General features: G+C 44.6%; 1 protein-coding gene across 2 annotated transcripts in view; it reads right to left on the bottom strand.

Annotated features, from left to right (window-relative positions):
* Nucleotides 1-1671: 1671 nt before the first annotated feature.
* The window catches only part of LOC121538634 (arf-GAP with Rho-GAP domain, ANK repeat and PH domain-containing protein 3), a 51445-nt gene continuing 28351 nt past the window's right edge, over nucleotides 1672-24765 (bottom strand). The window contains exons 7-32 of one of the 2 annotated variants that reach the window (XM_041846821.2): nucleotides 23607-23676; nucleotides 23386-23506; nucleotides 21874-22165; nucleotides 21549-21748; nucleotides 21071-21156; nucleotides 20699-20881; nucleotides 17497-17647; nucleotides 16470-16574; nucleotides 15868-16021; nucleotides 15582-15684; nucleotides 15133-15331; nucleotides 14776-14839; nucleotides 14375-14538; nucleotides 13822-14034; nucleotides 13457-13565; nucleotides 10937-11084; nucleotides 10372-10440; nucleotides 10182-10256; nucleotides 8116-8233; nucleotides 7245-7373; nucleotides 6647-6783; nucleotides 6374-6492; nucleotides 5951-6014; nucleotides 5625-5768; nucleotides 4198-4236; nucleotides 1672-3336 (exon numbers count right to left, since the gene is read on the bottom strand). In XM_041846821.2, coding sequence (XP_041702755.1) covers nucleotides 2860-3336; nucleotides 4198-4236; nucleotides 5625-5768; nucleotides 5951-6014; nucleotides 6374-6492; nucleotides 6647-6783; nucleotides 7245-7373; nucleotides 8116-8233; nucleotides 10182-10256; nucleotides 10372-10440; nucleotides 10937-11084; nucleotides 13457-13565; nucleotides 13822-14034; nucleotides 14375-14538; nucleotides 14776-14839; nucleotides 15133-15331; nucleotides 15582-15684; nucleotides 15868-16021; nucleotides 16470-16574; nucleotides 17497-17647; nucleotides 20699-20881; nucleotides 21071-21156; nucleotides 21549-21748; nucleotides 21874-22165; nucleotides 23386-23506; nucleotides 23607-23676 — 3733 coding nt within the window. In that variant the 3' untranslated portion in view covers nucleotides 1672-2859. The remainder of the gene's footprint in view (nucleotides 3337-4197; nucleotides 4237-5624; nucleotides 5769-5950; nucleotides 6015-6373; nucleotides 6493-6646; nucleotides 6784-7244; nucleotides 7374-8115; nucleotides 8234-10181; nucleotides 10257-10371; nucleotides 10441-10936; nucleotides 11085-13456; nucleotides 13566-13821; nucleotides 14035-14374; nucleotides 14539-14775; nucleotides 14840-15132; nucleotides 15332-15581; nucleotides 15685-15867; nucleotides 16022-16469; nucleotides 16575-17496; nucleotides 17648-20698; nucleotides 20882-21070; nucleotides 21157-21548; nucleotides 21749-21873; nucleotides 22166-23385; nucleotides 23507-23606; nucleotides 23677-24765) is intronic. The other variant, XM_041846831.2, reaches the window with a different exon arrangement.

The raw sequence follows: 24765 nt of genomic DNA, 5'->3' as shown, positions 1-24765 counted from the left end.
TAAACTTCTGACCCACTGGAATTGTGATACAGTGAATTATAAGTTAAATAATCTCTCTGTAAACAATTGTTGGGAAAATTACTTGTGTCATGCACAAAGTAGATGTCCTAACCGACTTTGTTATAAGAAATTTGTGGAGTGGTTGAAAAAACGAGTTTTAATGACTCCAATCTAAGTGTATGTAAACTTCCGACTTCCAACTGTATGTCCTGATGCTGTCTGGCCAAAAAGAGTACGGCATGTCGTCAGATACATAGGCTACAAATAGTAAGACCGACGGGCGCTCTCTCGGATGCTTTCTCTGGTGAGATACATTTGCAAGTGGCTGAAACTGAGGAAAGTTGGCAGGTGCACAGTGCAACTGTTCAGATGATGGAATTACTTTGGATGAACGTCCAAAGAACCTACTTTTTGAACTGTTTTGTTTGACAATAAGATGAAAACATGACTGGTTGTGTTTTTTTTTTTTTTACAGTTAAATTACATGTCTTTACTATACAACCCATAACAAAATGTTGTGCACATAGGAGGGGGGGGGGGGTTCTCAGACTGGCCTCTGCCTGGGGCCTCCAAATCACTAAGTCCGCCCCTGGAGAAGCGGAGAGTGGGGGAGAGAAGGGGAGAGTGGGGGAGAGAAGGGGAAAGTGGTATTAGCTTTGGCATCAGGGAGGGATGCAGTTTTTTTGTTTGCATCGATTGATTCGAGCTGGAACAATTCTAAACTGGTGTCAGAGATGGAAGTTGGAAATAAAATATTTTAAAGCACTAGAAAATGACCTTTGGCAACAAGTAATAACGTGTAACGTTCATTAGTTATTCTTTAAACCACAATCATTGACCGTGAGGAGGAGAACTGATAAGGAAAACCTTCTGCACTACCTGGTTTAGTTATTTGTTGAACATCTTTCTAAATATAGATCTGTCTCAGGTTTGAAAAGGCTTCTCATTTCAGAGGTCAGTAGAAACAGAATTCATCCTCCCTTGAAAAGGCTTCTCATTTCAGAGGTCAGTAGAAACAGAATCCATCCTCCCTTGAAAAGGCTTCTCATTTCAGAGGTCAGTAGAAACAGAATTCATCCTCCCTTGAAAAGGTTTCTCATTTCAGAGGTCAGTAGAAACAGAATCCATCCTCCCTTGAAAAGGCTTCTCATTTCAGAGGTCAGTAGAAACAGAATCCATCCTCCCTTGAAAAGGCTTCTCATTTATTTCAGAGGTCAGTAGAAACAGAATCCATCCTCCCTTGAAAAGGCTTCTCATTTCAGAGGTCAGTAGAAACAAACTGACAATGTACAGATGACAAAAGGCACTTGTTTACTAATCTCCTATTCTACCGACCTGGAATCCTTTATCATTTGTTTCTCTTTAATCTAGACCCCATGCTAGATTAAAGCAATCCACTAAAACAAGGCTGACTTTAAAAAAGGAATGTGATTGGACAAAGAGAATATACAGAGAATGGTGATTCTTTATCACGAGGAGTCACCATCAAGGCAGTAAGAAGACAGAAGACCACCAGGTAATGAAAGAACTGGGACTAAACGTTTAAACATAATTTGCTCAGACACTAGCGCTGTGTTACTTCACACTCTACTTGCATTTACAAATAACGTAAATTGATCATCAAAATTCTCAATCCTTAAATAGTGGAAAATCAAGAAATTGGACATATCATAAAACAAAAAAAATATCATATTTAATATAGTCCTTCATGTAGCAACAACAATGTAAAACACTGCATAATGGATATTGAAATGGTATAAGCATACAGAACAATGTGCACTATTTACAGTAAGTTGGGAATTAGACTAATGGAGGACAATGCAAGCAAATGCATTATAACACACTATAGACACATGGCAAAGGCAGTCAAATTGGAATATCTTATTGTCTATTTAGATTTATGACAAAGGAGGATATCTTGAATATGGCATATTCATGAAAAAGCAATAGACTTGGAAGTGCAAACGTGAATTCAGAATGTTCGGATGTAGTGCCACTAATAATCATTATATTTGGCTGTATTCGCATCATACAGTGGTTGTGCATGGGTGAATTAAACTAAGAATCCTTTTATCTAAAGGATAGTGTGCATACTGCCACCTTCTGGCCAGATAGTGTAGCAACGCTCAGGATTATCTGTGGACATCTAGAAGATAGTGTGTGCATACTGCCACCTGCTGGCCAGACAGTGTGCATACTGCCACCTTCTGGCCAGATAGTGGAGCTTCTAGAAGCAAAGCTCTCCTTTTCTTACTTTCACAGCTTTTACCAAAAAAAGTTGATAAAATATTATTTACAAATAAATTAATACACACAGAGACTGTAACACATTTATATTTAAAATCCAGTTGTTTAAGACTAAATAAAATGTGTTTAATGCCTAATGCATTACCACCAACAATGCCTGATGAGAGATCCATTTATCTTCTCCCTCAGTGGTTTAGTAAACTATTCAAAAACAAGTACAAAAAGGTATCCCATAGCTAATAGCTAAAGCAATTAGCAAGGTTGTTATAAGCCAAGAAGCATCCTTCAATATAAAATGGATATGTACATCACAGTGATAGCAGAACAGTAAGCAGTTTGTAGGATAAAACATAAGTAAATCGTTATTTATATCTGATCATGTATTTTTGACACATAGGTTGTGTCCATACTCCCATGTTATTGCAGTCTTCTGTCTGTCTGGGCTCAGTTTACGTGTGCACACATCTCTTCCTCTCCTCAGATAACATCCTCTTCATCTCTTCCTCTCCTCATATGATCACTAACTGTAAGTCGCTCTGGATAAGAGCGTCTGCTAAATGACTAAAAATATTGTTGTTTTTTAAATGATGTTCTCGCCACCTTTTCCTTTCCTCAGATGACGTTCTTCTCTCCTGGCGGTTTCTCCTCATTCTCTGTCTTCTTGGTGAAGACGGAGGACAGTTCCTGGAGGAGCAGTTCCTGAGAGGGGGTACAGGGCCTGTGCTGCTGCCTCCTCCTTGGCACTGGCTGGGGAGACTCCTGGAGGTCCCCTCCTCCACCCAGGACCAGGGTATCCAGATAACCAGCAGGGGGCAGCAGACCCTCTCCTCCCAACCGCAGCGAGTGCACCGGATTGGGGCCAATCATGCGGTCCAGGGAGCCTGTCTTCCGGTGGCCCAGGCTGAGGCTCAGGGACCGGTCAGGGACCTCTTGGGTCTCTGAGGTGTTGTTGGAGAGGAAGCTGGTCTCCAGGGACTTGAGGACCTGCAGGCCGAAGTCTCCTACCTCCTCATAGAGGGGCTCTGGGGGTTCTGGGGGCTCTGGGGGTTCTGGACACTCCTCGAACGAGTCCTGCTGCACCTTCATGGGCTGGGTGGAGGGGAGGGGGGAGAGCAGAAGAGAGGAGAAGGGAGAACGGATTTCGAATTTGAACCCAACCCAGAGTTATTTGTGTGTTTGATTATACACTATGTAAAGCTCTGGAAGGTCTGAGGCAAAAGCAGAATTAGAACTATTATAATAATTAGGGGGTTGAGATGTAGCTATCTGTTAGGAATTATCTGATTTTAAGTAGGTATTAAAAAAGGAGATGATCTGCCATTACAGTGACAAAGAAACATGTGGTTAATTTAAAATGGGACAAACATGGAAGGGAGTTGCCCTTCTTTGACCACAACTTTAAAAACAACAGACTTCCTCTTATTAAGGTCTGGCCATTGTTCTAGCACCTCAGCAACAACCTCAAGATAATTACTCCACACACAGAGGGATGAAATAAAAACTTGATGATCAAGCCAAAGGGTGGCTATTTCAAGAATCTCAAATATAAAATATATTTTGATTTGGTTAACACTTTTTTGGTTACTACATGATTCCATATGTGTTATTTCATAGTTTTGATGTCTTCACTATTATCCTACAATGTAAAAAATAGTAAAAATAAAGAAAAACCCTTGAATGAGTAGGTGTGTCCAAACTTTTGACTGGTAGTGTATATATTTTACTTTTTAGTCATTTAGCAGATCTCTTATCCAGAGCGACTTACAGTAGTGAGTGCATACATTTTCATACCGGTCCCCCGTGGGAATCAAACCCACAACCCTGGTGTTGCAAGCGGCATGCTCTACCAACCGAGCCACACAAAATGAAGGTAAGTATGAATATTCTAAACGGCATGCAACGAAAACATGCAACATTGAAATGACAGAGCACCAGGGTGTGCATACTTACAAAGAACATAGAGAGAGTCCTTCTGGCATGAAGCTTTCGCTGTAGAGAAAGACACCAGTACACCCTGTGAGATACAGACACACAGAGACAGTTTCCCTGACCCAGATTAAGCCTATTGCTGGACTCAAAAATGATGCTTTGACTTGCTTTTCAGTCCAGAACTAGTCTTAATCTGGGTCAGGGAAACTGGCCCATAGTGAATACTATACAGTATAGGGATAGCATTTGGAATACTAAATATACTAGACACCAAAGGGTTACAGAAAGGGGAGACAGAAAGGAAGGATCTTGATACAAAAACAAAAACAAGCTTTGTGTGAAGTAAACAACTTGGGCTAATGGAGTCTTCTCAAAGTTCAGAACGTCAACAACAACCCAAATGTGCGGTACTGATGTGACTAAAGGCTCCCCATACTAGGTTCAGTTAGCTGAAGGCTCCCCATACTAGGTTCAGTTAGCTGAAGGCTCCCCATACTAGGTTCAGTTAGCTGAAGGCTCCCCATACTAGGTTCAGTTAGCTAAAGGCTCCCCATACTAGGTTCAGTTAGCTGAAGGCTCCCCATACTAGGTTCAGTTAGCTGAAGGCTCCCCATACTAGGTTCAGTTAGCTAAAGGCTCCCCATACTAGGTTCAGTTAGCTGAAGGCTCCCCATACTAGGTTCAGTTAGCTAAAGGCTCCCCATACTAGGTTCAGTTAGCTGAAGGCTCCCCATACTAGGTTCAGTTAGCTGAAGGCTCCCCATACTAGGTTCAGTTAGCTGAAGGCTCCCCATACTAGGTTCAGTTAGCTGAAGGCTCCCCATACTAGGTTCAGTTAGCTGAAGGCTCCCCATACTAGGTTCAGTTAGCTGAAGGCTCCCCATACTAGGTTCAGTTAGCTAAAGGCTCCCCATACTAGGTTCGGTTTGCTCCTAGCAGAACCCGGCTAGGCGAAGCAAACGTCTGTACCTTGCATACTCCCTTAAAAGACGTTCGCTTAAAAAATGAGGAAAAAGCGGCAATATTACTGTTTGTCCCTCTTGAGATGCCGTAGCAAAAAAATAGCCAGTATACACTTCCTCAAAATAGTTTTGATGTTTTTACCAATTTTACATCTAACTAAGATGTTTGGTGTGCATGAAATGTGCATGAAAACTAGTCGTCTCTCGTTGAATGACAACACATCATTGGAGAATCCCATCCATAGTTCCCACTCCTACTAGGAGTAGTACTGTTGACCAATCACAAACAAAGGGGCGTAGACTTTTCGGCTACCAAAACGAACAAAAACCCTCAAAATGTCATGATAATATATGCGCAAACTATTTTGACTGGGAAGCATGCGACAGGCTTAAAAGTATAGGGTGGGTAGAGGGTGTGCGTGGTTGTCTCCTGCAGAACCAAACCAGAGTCTGATTGGCTGACAGCATGGTAGAGTTGGAACGTACCAGAGTCTGATTGGCTGACAGCATGGTAGAGTTGCTCTCGTGTCCGTCCCCTCTGATTGGAACTAGGGGCATGGTCCCAAACTTCTGTTTGCAGATGTCTGAGGAGGAGTGACGCCTCAACACCGGAGGTCGGGGGTCATCATTCTGTTAGAAGGAATCAAGTGAATAGAAATGAATCAAAATGGAATCGAATGGATAGAATTAAACAGACAGAAGTAAAAATCTAAAGCGTAGATATTATACCCAAAAATGAGGGGGGGAAAGCAAACTCAAAGTAATGTAAAAGTGATGCAACACTTGGGGGGTAACTATGCTCCACAACATACCTGTGCTTTGAGGAAATTGGTGACCCAGTCCCATAGGTCAGACTCACAAAAGCAACAAAGGTACCTGGGAGACACAAAAACACAAAGCAGTGATTAGCTCTTAAAGGGGAGGGGAAGGAGATCTGATTTAAAGGGGAGGGGAGCGGCAGATCTAAAACAAGACATTCCAACCTCCAAAACAATGTAGTCCACTTACATAACATCATAACATCCGATGTCATGCCAAACCATTCGATATACAGGGAACAATGAGGAATTTCAAATACTTGAGAAAACATGATGCATGTCCTATAAACATATATGTTTCAATCTTATCCAATAGAAGTTGATTTCCAGACATCCTTTGCAATGACCAGAATAATGTGTAGCAAGATTGTGGTATTTCCTTTCATTGCCAGACAAGATTTTGAAGTGAACACCTACAGCTGATGTTTCTCCATCATGAGAGTGAAGCCCCATCTAGTGGGCGGTTTCAACTTCTTTCGAATTCCCACGTAGATCTTCATAGACTTCAGAGCCCATTCCTTTTCAGGCTTGATGCTCTGAAATGACAAGACATTTTGTACAGTAAGAAAATATGTATCGGACACACAAATAAAACGGACAATCACAGCTCCACCTGCGATAACTACACTGGCCCATATTAGCGCAGAGGTCCAGCTTCAAGGTGTGACCGTGACGCGAGAGCAGAAATACCTTTTTGTCCTTCAGCAGCAGCAGCCTGTGGTCTTTGATCTGAAAGGTGTGTTCCTGAAAGCCTTTTCCGTGGAGGAGTTTGGGGGGCTCTTCACGACACTTCAGAACTCCCATCTTCATTATCTCACTCTGGTAGGCTGTGAATAAAAAACATCATCATTGCAATCATACTGTGTATAACAATGACAGTCTCCAAATAAACTAAATATTGTCACGTTTGAACGTAAGAGCAACAAGAAATTGGGCTGATTGCAATCGATGATCAAAAAAATCAAAGAGGGTCGTTTGATTGTGATTGTTTGGATGGAAAGGATAAGCTAATGATTGTGATTGTTTGGATGGAAAGGATAAGCTAATGATTGTGATTGTTTGGATGGAAAGGATAAGCTAATGATTGTGATTGTTTGGATGGAAAGGATAAGCTAATGATTGTGATTGTTTGGATGGAAAGGATAAGCTAATGATTGTGATTGTTTGGATGGAAAGGATAAGCTAATGATTGTGATTGTTTGGATGGAAAGGATAAGCTAATGATTGTGATTGTTTGGATGGAAAGGATAAGCTAATGAGCTGTTTCTCCGGGCTGCGCAGTATTCACCAGTCAGGATGTTAATGCCCTCTCCTTTGGGAACTCTCTTCACCACCAGGTAAGCGGAACTAGGATCAGCCATTTTACACCACTGTAGTGCCTGCTCCAGCACTTTCTCTTTGGGGTGTAGGGGGCGCTCTGTGGAACAAAGACAACATTTGAACATTATATAACAACTATTCTGGGATAGCTTCTTTCTCACAGTCCAGGAAATTCCAGGAAATGAAACTATATATATATATATTTTTTTTTTTACAGTGGTAGTTTAGTTATTAGAGCTAAATGCTATTTTGAGCTGTTTTTACACTTTCTATAGTATTTCCCAGTCAGATATATTAATATCATACTCCTCACCCAGTCAGAGAGATAGTAATATCATGCTCCTCACCCAGTCAGAGAGATAGTAATATCATGCTCCTCACCCATTCGGAGAGAGATAGTAATAGCATGCTCCTCACCCATTCGGAGAGAGATAGTAATAGCATGCTCCTCACCCATTCGGAGAGAGATAGTAATATCATGCTCCTCACCCATTCGGAGAGAGATAGTAATAGCATGCTCCTCACCCATTCAGAGAGAGATAGTAATATCATGCTCCTCACCCATTCGGAGAGAAATAGTAATAGCATGCTCCTCACCCATTCGGAGAGAGATAGTAATATCATGCTCCTCACCCAGTCAGAGAGATAGTAATATCATGCTCCTCACCCAGTCAGAGAGATAGTAATATCATGCTCCTCACCCAGTCAGAGAGATAGTAATATCATGCTCCTCACCCATTCGGAGAGATAGTAATATCATGCTCCTCACCCAGTCAGAGAGAGATAGTAATATGATGCTACTCACCCAGTCAGAGAGATAGTAATATGATGCTTCTCACCCAGTTGTCCTTCCTCTATGGCCTCGAACGTCAGCCACACGTCCTTCTCCCCTGCTGGGACGTTCCTCATGTACAGGACCTGGTTAGTCAACTCCTCAGCACCCATAGCTGGAGACACCTACAGAGAACCAGACCTTAGAGAGATACCTACAGAGAACCAGACCTTAAAGAGATACCTACAGAGAACCAGACCTTAAAGAGATACCTACAGAAAGCCAGACCATAAAGAGATACCTACAGAAAGCCAGACCATAAAGAGATACCTACAGAGAACCAGACCATAAAGAGATACCTACAGAGAACCAGACCATAAAGAGATACCTACAGAGAACCAGACCTTAAAGAGATACCTACAGAGAACCAGACCATAAAGAGATACCTACAGAGAACCAGACCTTAAAGAGATACCTACAGAGAACCAGACCATGAAGAGATACCTACAGAGAACCAGACCATAAAGAGATACCTACAGAGAACCAGACCATAAAGAGATACCTACAGAGAACCAGACCATAAAGAGATACCTACAGAGAACCAGACCATAAAGAGATACCTACAGAGAACCAGACCATAAAGAGATACCTACAGAGAACCAGACCTTAAAGAGATACCTACAGAGAACCAGACCATAAAGAGATACCTACAGAAAGCCAGACCATAAAGAGCATTTTAGCTTCCTGGAAATGCTCATGTCCAGCATGTATAGTATAGGGGATGGTAGATGGTTATCATTGGAAATCCCAGGCCTAGGGAAACATTGGTACATTATGGGAGGCCACCTGTCTGTGTAAAGCAAGGGTCTCCAACCTTTAGCATGAGAGATACTTTAAAAAACTAAACGTTGCCAGCTACTCTGTTTTTTTTTTCAATCTTTCCAATAGGCCCATTCTTCTCTTCTCCTCTACCCTGCAACTCTTCCCCGGGTCCTTGGTGTACAAGAGATGCGTTCTCTGTCAATATAACTGGTCAAATAACAGTTAATAAACAACTAAGGGGGCCCCATAAAATCATATTTAGTATTTTCTTGAATTCAGTTCTCTGTTATTTCCCCCCCCAGTTTTTTCCCCTTCTGTTTTATACTCTCAATATTATTTAAATTATTCATATTATTATTCATAGAGAAACAATGGACATGTATGTTCTGAGTCCATGTCAACGATGAAATCACATCAGAATATTTTTTTTTTTAGGTCTGGAATGATTATATATATTTTTGAAATGTTTGAGTGTATTTCCCCTTTAACTGTGCATTCTAGCGAGAGAGGGATGTGTCGGTCTAGCCACGTTTCCGCTGTTAGGACTACTGCTGCAGACCACGTCATGGCGGAACAATCTCCACCCTATTGATACAAATAATCACGATATAGTTCCGGTCGGTAAACACCTACTTTGCATTTAATTGAGAAGGTTTTGGGGGACAAGGTTTCTGTTTACCCACACGACGGTTGTCATAAGCGTCGCTAACCGGCTACATACAGAGTGATAGACAAACGCGCGCACCAAACAGACAGGCGGGGCAATATTGCTGGAAATTAAATTGGCAAATATTGTGTTAAATTTGGCTTTTTTAAGCCAGCAGTGTCTAACCAGGTGTGGGATAATGTTGATGTGGCTTTGATTGGATTCCCCAGGAGCTTTATGTAAATGACAGTTTGCATAATGTTGATGTGGCTTTGATTGGATTCCCCAGGAGCTTTATGTTAATGACAGTTTGCATAATGGTGATGTGGCTTTGATTGGATTCCCCAGGAGCTTTATGTTAATGACAGTTTGCATAATGTTGATGTGGCTTTGATTGGATTCCCCAGGAGCTTTATGTTAATGACAGTTTGCATAATGTTGATGTGGCTTTGATTGGATTCCCCAGGAGCTTTATGTTAATGACAGTTTGCATAATGTTGATGTGGCTTTGATTGGATTCCCCAGGAGCTTTATGTTAGAAATGCATGTACATTAAGAATTGATTGGCGAGCTACTCATAGGTGATAGAGAGACTAGTGGAGGGGCTAAATCATAACAGCACCTTTCATGAAATAGAAATCAGAAGATAACCCGGCGCCACTTACTTTCAGAGTTATGCAGCAGTCCGGCATCTTCTTCTCCAGGTACACTTCAATGATCAGGTCACCTGCTTGAGACAGCTGCAAAGACAGGATACTTATTACAGACAACCGTTTGTCCAACCAATGTGTTATAACCCTTTATAACCCATCATAAATCTTTATAAACGGTTTTTAAATCCTTCGTAAAGTGTACCTGTGTGTCCTTCCAGGTGGTGATGAGGCTGAGCTCCAGTTCTATCTGGGTCTGTTGCTCCTCATCAATCTGAACAAACACAATCAAACATTTACTAATCATTCATTAGATTACAGAACAGATTGACCTGGGCCATGTTCAGTAGGGCACACTGTAGCAAAACAGTTTGCAGTGAAATGTGAACATTTGTGCTCTGATTGGACAAGTTCAGGTAGGTAGTACCTCCCCGTTTCAATCCATTCAAAATGCTTTCTACCTACGGAACACAACCCTGATTTCTAAGTGAAGCATTTGAGCTTAGACCCTCGCTGGTTCGACCCTACTCACATCAAGACATACAGGTAAATGTCTATGAGACCATACTCACATCAAAGACATACAGGTAGTTGTCTGTGAGACCATACTCACATCAAGACATACAGGTAGTTGTCTGTGACCCTACTCACATCAAGACATACAGGTAGTTGTCTGTGACCCTACTCACATCAAGACATGCAGGTAAATGTATATGAGACCATACTCACATCAAAGACATACAGGTAAATGTCTATGAGACCATACTCACATCAAAGACATACAGGTAGTTGTCTATGAGGTCTTCAATGATCTTCACCTCGTGTTCTCCTTTCCCGTCTGTCTGGAAGAGGCTGGGGGCGAACAGCAGAGACAGGTTCTTGGTACACATCTGGTTCAGGTCTGCACACTTCTGAACCCTGGAATCAAGAGAGAGAGAGAGAGAGAGAGAGCACACTTCTGAACCCTGGGATCGAGAGAGAGAGAGAGAGCACACTTCTGAACCCTGGGATCAAGAGAGCGAGAGAGAGAGAGAGAGAGAGAGAAAACACTTCTGAACCCTGGGATCAAGAGAGAGAGAGAGAACACTTCTGAACCCTGGGATCAAGAGAGAGAGAGAGATCACACTTCTGAACCCTGGGATCAAGAGAGAGAGAGAGAGAGCACACTTCTGAACCCTGGGATCAAGAGAGAGCACACTTCTGAACCCTGGGATCAAGAGAGAGAGAGAGAGAGAGCACACTTCTGAACCCTGGGATCAAGAGAGAGAGAGAGAGAGCACACTTCTGAACCCTGGGATCGAGAGAGAGAGAGAGAGAGAGAGAGCACACTTCTGAACCCTGGGATCGAGAGAGAGAGAGAGAGAGAGAGAGAGAGAGAACACTTCTGAACCCTGGGATCAAGAGAGAGAGAGAGAGAACACTTCTGAACCCTGGGATCAAGAGAGAGAGAGAGAGCACACTTCTGAACCCTGGGATCAAGAGAGAGAGAGAGAGCACACTTCTGAACCCTGGGATCAAGAGAGAGAGAGAGCACACTTCTGAACCCTGGGATAAAGAGAGAGAGAGAGCACACTTCTGAATCCTGGGATTAAGAGAGAGAGAGAGAGAGAGAGAGAGAGAGCACACTTCTGACCCCTGGGATCAAAAGAGAGAGAGAGAGAGAGAGAGAGAACACTTCTGAACCCTGGGATCAAGAGAGAGCACACTTCTGAACCCTGGGATCAAGAGAGAGAGAGAGAGAGAGAGAGCACACACTTCTGAACCCTGGGATCAAGAGAGAGAGAGCACACTTCTGAACCCTGGGATCAAGAGAGAGAGAGAGAGAGAGAGAGAGAGAGAGAGAGAGAGAGAGAGAGAGAGAGAGAGAGAGAGAGAGAGAGAGAGAGAGAGACAGAGCAGAGAGACAGAGAGAGAGAACACTTCTGAACCCTGGCTGATGTGGCTGATGAGAGTCCTGTTAACCCTGGGGCTATACTGACCTGTAGAGGGCTGATGAGAGTCCTGTTAACCCTGGGGCTATACTGACCTGTAGAGGGCTGATGAGAGTCCTGTTAACCCTGGGGCTATACTGACCTGTAGAGGGCTGATGAGAGTCCTGTTAACCCTGGGGCTATACTGACCTGTAGAGGGCTGATGAGAGTCCTGTTAACCCTGAGGCTATACTGACCTGTAGAGGCCTGATGAGAGTCCTGTTAACCCTGGGGCTATACTGACCTATAGAGGCCTGATGAGAGTCCTGTTAACCCTGGGGCTATACTGACCTGTAGAGGGCTGATGAGAGTCCTGTTAACCCTGGGGCTATACTGACCTGTAGAGGGCTGATGAGAGTCCTGTTAACCCTGAGGCTATACTGACCTGTAGAGGCCTGATGAGAGTCCTGTTAACCCTGGGGCTATACTGACCTGTAGAGGGCTGATGAGAGTCCTGTTAACCCTGGGGCTATACTGACCTATAGAGGCCTGATGAGAGTCCTGTTAACCCTGAGGCTATACTGACCTGTAGAGGCCTGATGAGAGTCCTGTTAACCCTGGGGCTATACTGACCTGTAGAGGGCTGATGAGAGTCCTGTTAACCCTGGGGCTATACTGACCTGTAGAGGTGGCTGATGAGAGTCCTGTTAACCCTGGGGCTATACTGACCTGTAGAGGTGATGAGAGTCCTGTTAACCCTGGGGCTATACTGACCTGTAGAGGGCTGATGAGAGTCCTGTTAACCCTGAGGCTATACTGACCTGTAGAGGCCTGATGAGAGTCCTGTTAACCCTGGAGCTATACTGACCTGTAGAGGGCTGATGAGAGTCCTGTTAACCCTGAGGGCTATACTGACCTGTAGAGGGCTGATGAGAGTCCTGTTAACCCTGAGGCTATACTGACCTGTAGAGGCCTGATGAGAGTCCTGTTAACCCTGAGGCTATACTGACCTGTAGAGGGCTGATGAGAGTCCTGTTAACCCTGAGGCTATACTGACCTGTAGAGGTGATGAGAGTCCTGTTAACCCTGAGGCTATACTGACCTGTAGAGGTGATGAGAGTCCTGTTAACCCTGGAGCTATACTGACCTGTAGAGGTGATGAGAGTCCTGTTAACCCTGGGGCTATACTGACCTGTAGAGGGCTGATGAGAGTCCTGTTAACCCTGGGGCTATACTGACCTGTAGAGGGCTGATGAGAGTCCTGTTAACCCTGGGGCTATACTGACCTGTAGAGGGCTGATGAGAGTCCTGTTAACCCTGGGGCTATACTGACCTGTAGAGGGCTGATGAGAGTCCTGTTAACCCTGAGGCTATACTGACCTGTAGAGGTGGCTGATGAGAGCAGCCAGAGTCGTCCTGTTGACTCTGGGTAAACTACGGATGATCTCCTTGTATCTGTCCAGACGCTGGCTCTTATCCTTGGCTGTTCCTATAAAAAAGGGACAAACAGGAACCAGTTAGATTTCAAAAGGATACGTTGTGGTACATCCTGACGAGCACCAGTGACACAGCTTGGTGGAAGCCCTATAATTCTGAGGGGACCAAGAGGACTAGGTCGAGTGATTAAGTCAGAGACACAAAATAGTAGCTTCATATTTGTGCTGTCTGTGATAATAACCTTTATTAATACAGGTTAGTCTCATTGAGATTCAATCTCTTTTGTTGCAAGAGACACCTGTACTTACTGACAGCCTCCTTCCATAGTGGATGCAGGTCAGCCATGAAGATGGGGTCATCTATCTCCCTGAAGAACCTCTTCAACACGTCAGTCACGTCCTCTATGAAGTTATCCCCGATCCGGAGCTTGACGTTCCGAGCATCGTTCCTGAACTCCTCCATCAGTAGCTTGATCCTGGACGTGGCTCCGTTCTTCCTGTAGATCCCCTCATGACCCAGACCTGACGAGCAGATCACAGATCAGATCCTGTACATCAGTCATCAGCTAGTATTTCCTGTCTCTGGCTGGCGTAAAGTAAACTGGGAAAATAAACCCTACCGTGCACAGGCCACTGCAGCGTTATAATGAATTGATTAACTATTTACGAACCCCTTTATAGATATTGGTATTGTATACTTGAATATAGAGGATTACCTCCACTGAAAATGCATCAAATGCTATGGATCCTATCATGGATCCACAAGATCACTGGAAAATGTGCAATTTTGTCGTTGCTAACGCAGAATCCTCTATCCTTTGCTATAATGGAATGGAATGGAATATCCAGACTCCTCCCTCACCATATTGAGTGATGAAGGCGATGCAGCTGTCTACAATGATGGGGATGTCATTCCTGCTGAGCTGCTGTTCTCTCAGGGTGTTGCCCTTCCCTCCAGCAGCTCTCTGGATGTCTGCGTACCACAGGGAGAAGTCTAACCGACCCATCCCCTGGAGGTGCAGCGTCCTGGGGGGGGGAGACATGTCGATACTCAAGAGGTGAAGGTTCAGAGAAAATCACTCTGAATCCAGCTCCAACAAACTATTTTACATGGTATAATTATTTTCATCCCCACGCATTCCCCACCAATTCCACCCCTAGCTGGGTATACTTTAGGCGCCAAACTAGCCATGATATGTTGACATCCTGTGTAATTATATACAGTATGTACTGGATGAGAAGAGGAAGAGACTGAAAACCAACCTTCCCTTTTCAACCAAAACCAGAATTTCCTTCTTCTCATGGTTTTGGTTCTCAGTTACTATACCTAGGAGACAAGCACAGAAGAAATGGAAGATGGACCAAATCATTCATCAGCAGACAGTTGCTCTGTAGAAACGGTGCTTGGGGTAGTTAAGGCCCAAGCTGGCAGTAGACTTTTTCTTTATAGTCGGACGGATTTTCAATTACTATAGTACCCCCTTTGTTGGCAGCTTTAGTACAATCCATAGTTAGGGCGTAACATGGTCAATGTTTCAGTGAAGAGTTACCAAACGGTATTTGAGCAACTACATTATCACACAGTGCCCAGTAAAGCTTTGGTCAGGACAGGAGACTCACTGAGCTCTTGCAGACGTTTAAGGTTGATAATGTCCTCAGCTGCTCCATCGTTCCCAGGGCAGATGAAGAGGTTAGACTTCTGAAGGACAAAATATCCCTCTTTCCACTGAGAAGGGTCTCGCATGGCCTTGTAGCGCAGCACTCCCACCCGCTCAAACGCCCTCGCTAGCAGGCAGTGGCAGCTTAAAGGTGTGGCGGCCTGAGGAAGGGAACACAGGAAGTAGTTAAAGTACAGGAGGGAACACTGAACAGACACGTACCAGGCTAGTACATAGAAGGTGTTAGTCAGAACGGAGGGAACACTTCACTGTAACCCCTCCCCTTAAGTACGCATAGGACATTACAACGTTCAGAGCTGAAAGAGCTCTTACTATAATCATTAAAGCTGAGAATTGGCATTATCAGTGTACAGGCCTTGCACTCTTCTGGGATAGAAGATAATCTCATACCTTGCCGATGGCCTTGGACCAACATTGCAGTGCCTCAGAAGTTTCCAATCCAAACTGATAGAGCTTCTCCGAGGACAAGTACAGTTCAAACGTATAGAGAAACCTACAACGAGACACAGGAACATAAGAGAAGGGCACTAGATCAACGCTAGTTGGTAGATACCTGTACATTGAGTGGCAGTGGTATTAACATTTCATGCTAAATGTATCTTTTCCACGTGTTTGAAGTAGACAGTATTGATTGACAACCTTCATCAGTTACTATTGCCATGATTGGTCCTCTAACCTGTCAATGAAGCCGTTGTTGTTGCAGGAGTCCGGCCTGCTGACCCCCAGACAGAGGATGTCTTTGACGTTGATCTTCATGCTAGGATCAGGACATCGGTCAGACTCATAGAACAGAAGAGACCTCTCCACCGTGCACCAGTACTTCTGGAAATCTGGGGGGCAAATAAGAACAAAAATCCGGGCTGTTACTTTCTAAATAGTCTCGCGTTGCCATACTTCGGAATCTCGTTCATCCGTCGGCTATTAGAGCGAACAAATGTGAAGAAGCCGGTTAATCGAGGTTCCTTTCTAAATAAAATAACATTAGGAATTTTTATGATGGGCTGTGTTTTTAAAAGGGAAAGAAACTACAAGTAACTATGAGTAACTTCTAAATCACAGCGCTCTGTTTTACCGTAGAGAGACTCCAGCCATAAACAGTGGGTAGTGTATTTCCTAACAGAGCAGTATTGGCCCAGTCAGTATTTGGTCCTATAAAAGTGCTTTGTTCTCTTCAGGCCTTTATGCTGATGTTACTGAGGAGGCAGCATTCCTCTATTCAACCCGTGCCAAGTGGTGCGCTGTTAGCACCCGCCAACAAACACACACACAGTAGCCTACCTTCTCGGGTTTTCCTGGATAACGTCCCTTTTTTCATTGAGGCCGACTTGTAGAGGTAGCCGGAGTGCAGCACGGCCTGCATAATCTCATCATACACACCAGGGTCTACATCAGAAACAACATTAGGAAGACATTGAGATGTTTTGAGTCTAGCCATCACGTTGGGGGTCTAGGCAAACAGAGCAAAACATTAAGTCAAACTTTATAGTAACTTTAATGAATAAGCTATTATAAATGCATTTACAAGACTAATACGTACTTTATAAATTATTAGAAATGTGATGAACGCTTATGAATTGAAATGCGGATGTTTATAAATGTTTCTAACTGTTTTTCAATACGTTTTCCCTCCAGTGTTCTAGTTGTACTGTTTCAACAAAGATGGCGTGAACTCGTTTCATCTGTTCCTCCAACAACACTAGAGGTCAACATACAGAGGAAGACCAAACTGTTTCATCACAAAGGCTTCTGGCTCGGGCTAGCAAATGGTTCCAGGATACACAAAACAGCACAAAACACTAAAAACCTCCCGAAAAGGGGGTAGCTCGGTAAACACTAACACACTCCCAACACAGAGCAAAAAGCACCCTCGGTGAAATAGCTCTACGTTTTATAATTTCACAGAACTCTTAAATGAAATTCAATCAAAAACACAGAAATATAAATGTATGTATAGATTTCACAGACAGGACAGACACATGCTTTGATGATAACCATCCAAAAGGTTTTTTGGGTTCTCTATCAAACCATGAACCCTGCTGTAATTACTTGAAAGCCTTATCCATAGGGCTTCTGAGCACACTACTTTATACTGCATGGTCACGTAATAGTCATGTAATAGCCATGTAATAGTCATGTAATAGTCACGTAACAGTCACGTAACAGTCATGTAATGGTCACATGATAGTCGTGTAATAGTCACGTAACAGTCACGTAATAGTCGTGTAATAGTCACGTAACAGTCATGTAATAGTCACGTAATGCAGAAAAGGTCTAGCAGGCAAATGAAGCCTGTCCCCTGCCTTACCTGAGGTGCCCTCTGAATGGGAGTATTCCTGAGACAGATGCTTGTCGTAATCATTAGAGTCAGCGAGGCGGGCCCGGACAGCCTCTGCCTCGGTGAAGATCTGGGTGACCGTCTTCAGCAGGTTCTGCTTAGTCACAGCAGTACACAGAACCTGCAGGGCAGAGAGAGAGGGGGACACATTAGGCTGACGCACACAGACAGAGAGAACACACACATACACACACTCGGCATGTACGCACCATTAAAATAATCCACAGCCACAGGGACAGACATTCAGGCCAAATTCCAAAAAGTCCCCTCTCCATTCAACTGCCCCCCTTTTATCTATTCTATCAATCAATCAATCACATTTTATTTATAAAGCCCTTTTTACATCAGCAGATGTCAAAGTGATATACAGAAACCCAGCCTAAAACCCCAAACAGCAAGCAATGCAGATGTAGAAGCACGGTGGCTAGGAAAAACTCCCTAGAAAGAGCCCCGGGAGTGGGAGAAGGTATCCGTCCTCGTTTCCTGCCTTTGTGGGAGAGCCCTGGAGTGGGCCAACGCGGTATGGAACGAGGGAGGTACCACGTTGGAGAACTACGAGGAGTTTGCTCACCTCTTTCGGGCCGTTTTTGATCACCCGCCTGAGGGTCGAGAGGCGGGCGAATGACTGGTTCATCTGAGGCAGGGGACGAGGACCGCTCAGGACTACGCGCTGGAGTTCCGGATGCTGGCAGCGGGGTCCGGGTGGAACGAGCGGGCCCTGATAGACCATTTCCGGTGCCACCTAAGGGAGGACGTCCGACGGGAGCTAGCCTGCCGGGATGCCATGCTATCGTTCTCCCAACTGGTGGACATGACCATCCGGCTGGACAATCTGCTAGCAGCCAGAGGACGTCCTGGTAGGGGTCTGCCCGTTCCCATTCCGGACGACTCTGACCCCAAGCAGATGGAGCTGGGGGGAGCCGCCGGTCGAGAGAGCGCAGGAGGACAGCGACAGTGCCACTCTGGTGGCACGAAGGGACAATCCACCTCACGTCGCAGTCAACGTTCTTTTGGGTCTGGAGGCGGTAGGCAGGGTACTCACGCATCACCCCTGGTAACGAACACCCAAACGTGTTCAGAGCCCTTTGCGGCGCACTGTACTTTATCTATCTCCTTTCCCGATCACTTGGTAGGTTCCCAGTGTATAATAACATAATAATAATATATTCCACTCCCCATCAGAGCACTAGATAGTCGACCATTAGGGTCCGGGTTGGTTAAGGAAGTTACTGTACCAGTCACCATGATTACGCAGGAGACACATGTTGAGCAGATCACCTTTATGATTATTGAGTCTCCTGCTTACCCTGTAGTCTTGGGTTTCCCGTGGTTAGCCCTTCACAACCCCAATTTCTCATGGCCCGCAGAGGGTTCTTACGGGGCGGTCGCGTGAGTGTCCGGGTAGGTGTCTAGGTGTTTCCGTTGGTGCGACCACGGTGGAAAGTCCAGACGGTACCCCCACTGTGCGCATTCCCCCCGAATACCATGATCTGGCGCTCGCGTTTTCCAAGATGCAAGCGACTAAATTACCACCTCATCAGGAGGGGGATTGCGCGATAAACCTCCGGGTAGACGCTGTAGCTCCCAGGAGTCATGTGTATCCCCTGTCACAGGCTGAAACGGAGGCTATGGAAAAATACATCACCGAGTCCCTGCGCCAGGGGTATGTACGTCCCTCCACTTCACCTGCCTCCTCGAGTTTCTTCTTTGTGAAGAAGAAAGATGGTGGTTTACGCCCGTGCATTGATTATCGACCACTGAATAATGTGACGGTACGATTTAGATATCCTCTTCCCCTCATTCCTTCAGTGATTGAGTCAATGCATGGGGCCCGTTTTTTCACCAAATTAGACCTCAGGAGTGCCTACAACCTGGTGCGTATTCGTGAAGGGGATGAGTGGAAAACAGCATTCAGCACAACCTCGGGGCATTATGAATACCTGGTGATGCCCTACGGTTTGATAAATGCTCCATCCGTTTTCCAGTCCTTTGTGAACGAGGTGTTTCGGGACATGCTTGGTCGTGGTGTAGTGGTCTACATCGATAACATCCTGGTGTATTCCGCTACGTGCGCCGAGCATGTGTCCCTGGTTCGCAAAGTACTGGTCCGACTGCTGGAAAATTATCTTAATGCCAAGGCTCGGTTGAGCTACATTTCACTGTGTTATTTGCCAAGGTGGATGTTTTCCCTTGTACAGTTTCGATTGACGCTTGGGGTGTTTGATTTATGCAAACGGATTAAACTCTGGACTTCTGTATTTTACCTCCTGTGCCGGACTCCTTCTTTCACACGTCGTCACAGGAGGTTGCAACAGGTCAGTACATCAGGAGTAAATGTCACTTGGCTTTTCTCTAATTGTTTTAGTTTCAAAGCACATTCCATGTCATTATTGTTGGGGTAAATGTCTGGATGCATGCTAGCTACAGCCAGCTATGCCCTAAATTAAACTCCAGCATAGCTTACAGATACTAGAAATACACATGATTTCACATGTGGAGAATCACATGATTTCAAAAGTGAATTTTAATGTGAAATCATGTGTTTTTTTTCTGTAAGGGTACGCATTTAGACTAGATGTGTTTTTGGAACACTTCACATGTGATCAAATGAAATGAATGTGTTTTTTCCGTAAGGGTAGTGTCCAGCCATGTGTTTTTACTGAGAGGCTCAGCAGCCAGCCAAGTGTTTTTACTGAGAGGCTCAGCAGCCAGCCAAGTGTTTTTACTGAGAGGCTCAGCAGCCAGCCAAGTGTTTTTACTGAGAGGCTCAGCAGCCAGCCAAGTGTTTTTACAGTGAGGCTCAGCAGCCAGCCAAGTGTTTTTACTGAGAGGCTCAGCAGCCAGCCAAGTGTTTTTACTGAGAGGCTCAGCAGCCAGCCAAGTGTTTTTACTGAGAGGCTCAGCAGCCAGCCAAGTGTTTTTACTGAGAGGCTCAGCAGCCAGCCAAGTGTTTTTACTGAGAGGCTCAGCAGCCAGCCAAGGCCGTTAAGACAGATAGTAATTTAGTTTTTCCTTCATAACAAACTAGAAATGTTGTCCAGTCGTAGACTAATAATAATAATAATAATAAAGGGTTTATGATAATATAGCCTATACAACACTCCACATGTCCTTTGGATCCTCTTATAAGCAGCTTTACATTTGAAAATCTATACTATTTGTGTCACTGTACCTTAAGGAGCTCCTCCTGTGTGTTGAAGTTGGGGTGGGGGTGTCGGTAGCGCCCCTCACGGTACTTGTGGATGATAAACTCCCTCCGCTGGTCTGGTGTGGCGTCACGGTCTAACTCGTCGGCTGGAGATAGCCTGGCCGCCCAGAACTCATTGGCTCGGTCGTTCCCCAGCATTATGAAGAGCTGACGAACACAAACACAGAATAATCAGAACTCATGAGGGCCTTTAGTATATTCACAGTTGATACACAACAAAACAAACTCATTTCAGTATCCTGGAAAATATTTTGCCACTTGAATAAAATAAACGTGAGCATTTCCCCTGACTCTCTCCCTCCCCCTTCCCTGAAGAACACTTCTCTTTCTTCTCACCTGCACGATCTCATTGCTCCACACGCTGGTGTCCAGTTTCAGGCTCTGTACTTTAGACACCATAGTCCCCAGACCTCTGTGTTGACCTGCAGGGGAAAAGGGACAAAGGACCACGACAATCACTCTCCTGGCACTAGACATTGGTATTGGTGTTTGCAACAGGATATTCAGGCGCTGTTTCGCTAGAGAGAACCATAAGAGAGGGAAAGGATGTGTAGCTCAAGGTCTCCTGTAGCTCAGTTGGTAGAGCATGGCGCTTGCAACGCCAGGGTTGTGGGTTCGATTCTCACAGGGGGGCCAGTATGAAAAAATGGATAAGAGCGTCTGCTAAATGACTAAAAATGTAAATGTATTTGGAAACATTTCCAGAGCAACATTGCATCAAACTGAAACCACACTCTTTTAGGCAGGGGGCAACAGAGCTAGGGAGGGGGGAGCCCGCCCCACCTATACAATAGTAGGGGAAACACTGTCTCACCTGCACAGTTCTTACAGATGACAACACAGAGGTTTATGGAGGCCCAGTCAGGGTTGACGGCTTTGCAGTCAGCACAGATCTTATTAAACCTGTTGGACCAGATCTTCTCAGCCACCTCGTAGTCGGACAGGGTCTCTGCTATGGACTCCTGTACAGACTCCATCCAGTCCTTCTTCTCCCGCTCAGACTCAGCCGTGAAACTACAGGGACAATCAAATCAAAAACTAGTTTTTTTTCTTTCAGGGATTCAGAAAACAGCAGTGCAGGAAGTTCATGATGAACAGACTTTATTTTTTGTGTTATTACCATGTCAGTAGACACGCACCTGAATGTTTTGTAAGGGGTGATGAGGTCAAAGCTTTTTCCTTTGCCGTCTCTGATCGTAGCCCCTCTGGCCTCTATCAACGTGATTCCTATCCCATCTCGAAAACACTGTTCGCTCTTGTACACCCAGACCTGTTCTGTATTGATGGCGACGTAAACTTTTGACTTGGTCCCTTTGAGCTCCAGAGGACCACTCTTCTGACAGTGGCTGCCGGGACCGAAGCGAGGACGCCCAAACACAAGCTGTTCCTTCACCCTCCCCTGCAGGGTGCTGCACCACTGATGTCTCTGCACTGAGAGGGGGGCAGGTAGAAAGACGATGGTTGGTATTACCACTATTTTATGGTACAGAAAACACCAGGTATTTACTATGAAAGTTTCATGGTAAAATGGTAATTACACAATAACAATAGGTGAATTTATTGTTTGTGTCGTATGGATTCAAACCAAGCACCCTTTTGTACCAGTCAGTTACCAATTGTACCAGAAACTATCTTTTGATACCAAATCATTCCCTAATAGGTCAACACCAGAGGAATCAGTAGCCTAAAATAAAGTCCTAAACAAGATGTTTCTACTATGAGTTTATGACAGTAACTGATACTATCTTGTCTCGCAGAGGCTATTTTGTTAGATTGGGACATTTGAGTCTCCAGAGTGAAAATAAGGTTATTGGGTCAACCTTTGTCCAACATAGAGGTTGTCACATGGTTGGTTTCTGCCCTGAGGACTATAGCTTTGTCCCGATCCTCCATCCTTCTCCTCAAGTATGCACTTCCACATTTGGATTTAACAACACCTATCCAAAGCTTTAAAACTTCTCCCAAAGTGCACACTTTGGGATAAGTGTGGAGAAATGGGCCAACTAATGTCTGTAGTTGCTTGTGTGTGAGATTTTAATAGCAGTTATAATCTTGTTTTTTTATGGTACTTTTTACCCCTTTTTCTCCCCAATTGGTAGTTACAGTCTTGTCCCATCGCTGCAACTCCCGTACGGACTCGGGAGAGGCGAAGGTCGAGAGCCATGCATCCTCCGAAACACGACCCCGCCAAGCCGCACTGCTTCTTGACACACTGCTCGCTTAACTTGGAAGCCAGCCACACCAATGTCTTAACCCGGAAGCCAGCCGCACCAATGTCTTAACCTGGAAGCCAGCCTCACCAATGTCTTAACCCGGAAGCCAGCCGCACCAATGTCTTAACCCGGAAGCCAGCCGCACCAATGTGTCGGAGTAAACACTGTACAGCTGGTGACCGATGTCAGCGTGCACTGCGCCCGGCCCGCCACAGGAGTCGCTAGAGCGCAATGGGACAAGGACATCCCGGCCGGCCAAACCCTCCCCTAACCCGGACGACGCTGGGCCAATTGTGCGCCGCCTCGTGGATCTCCCGGTCGCGGCCGGTTGTGATAGAGCCCGGGATCGAACCCGGGTCTGTAGTGACGCCTCTAGCACTGCGATGCAGTGCCTTAGACCACTGCGCCTTAATTTCTGTTTTTAAGTACTTTGTTTACCTTCGTTATCAGCCCGGAAGACAAAGGTCCTGTGACTTGTCACCATCTCAAATTTATTGTCTTTGGCCATGCGGGCCATCTGTATCGCAGCCAGAGGAATCACTCCTTTGGGATACGGGTCCTTGGAGAGAATGTGTAAAGAGGGATATTGTAATGAACAATCCTGGTTCTCTCAATCAATATGTAATACAGTCCATCATTCAGGAAAAAAAAGGGCCTACCTTTTCACTGCCGAAGTACATCAGATTTTTGCCGTCAAACTTCACATAGCGTTTCTGGAATACATAGTTCCTAGAATGCCAAATACAAAAATGATCAGATTCTCATACCACTGATTTAAATGGAGAAAAAAATTATACAATTTCAAGAGCAAAGAAGAGCTCAGTTTCGACCGATATCAACTGTTTAGCATTTAACAAGAAACACCTAAACAGACTGGAGAAACACAGTGGGGAAAAGGAAGAAGAAGTGCGAGACACACCGGTTTGAGAGGACAGACACGTGGCAGAGACAGTGCCTTCAGAAAGTATTCATACCCCTTAACTTATTCCGCATTTTGTTGTTACAGCCTGAATTTCAAATGGAATTGTCTTTTTCTCACCCATCTACATACAATACTCCATAATGAAAAAGTGAAAAAATGTTTTTAGAAATACAGCTAATTTACATATGTATTCACACCTGAGTCAATACTTTGTAGAAGCACCTTTGGCAGCGATTACAGCTGTGAGTCTTTCTGGGTAAGTCTCTAAGAGCTTTGCACACCTGGATTGTACAATATTTTCACATTCTTCTTTAAAAAAATTCTTCAAGCTCTGTCAAGTTGGTTGTTGATCCTTGCTAGACATAGATTTTCAAGACGATTTAAGTCAAAACTGTAACTAGGCCACTCAGGAACATTCAATGTCGTCTTGGTAAGCAACTCCAGTGTCTCCCAGTGTCTGGTGGACAGCAGACTGAACCAGGTTTTCCCCTAGGATTTTGCCTGTGCTTAGCTCCATTCCATTTATTTCTATCCCCCCAAAAAAAAAAAACTCCCTAGTCCTTGTCGATGACAAGCATACCCATAACCTGATGCAGCCACCACCATGCTGGAAAATATTAAGAGTGGTACTCAGTGATGTGTTGGATTTGCCCCAAACATAACGCTTTATATTCAGGACATAAAGTTCATTTCTTTGCCACATTTTTACTTTAGTGCCTTATTTCAAACATGATGCATGTTTTGGAATATTTTTATTCTGTACAGACTTCCTTCTTTTCACTCTGCCATTTAGGTTAGTATTGTGAAGTAACAACAATGATGTTGATCCATCCTCAGTTTTCTCCTATCACAGCCATTAAACTCTGTAACTGTTTTAATGTCACCATTGGCCTCAT

This window comes from Coregonus clupeaformis, chromosome 3 (genome assembly GCF_020615455.1).
Source record: "Coregonus clupeaformis isolate EN_2021a chromosome 3, ASM2061545v1, whole genome shotgun sequence".
NCBI classification, from domain to species: domain Eukaryota; kingdom Metazoa; phylum Chordata; class Actinopteri; order Salmoniformes; family Salmonidae; genus Coregonus; species Coregonus clupeaformis.
The sequence above is the reverse complement of the archived record's forward strand: the minus strand, read 5'-3'. Positions and strand labels throughout refer to the sequence as shown.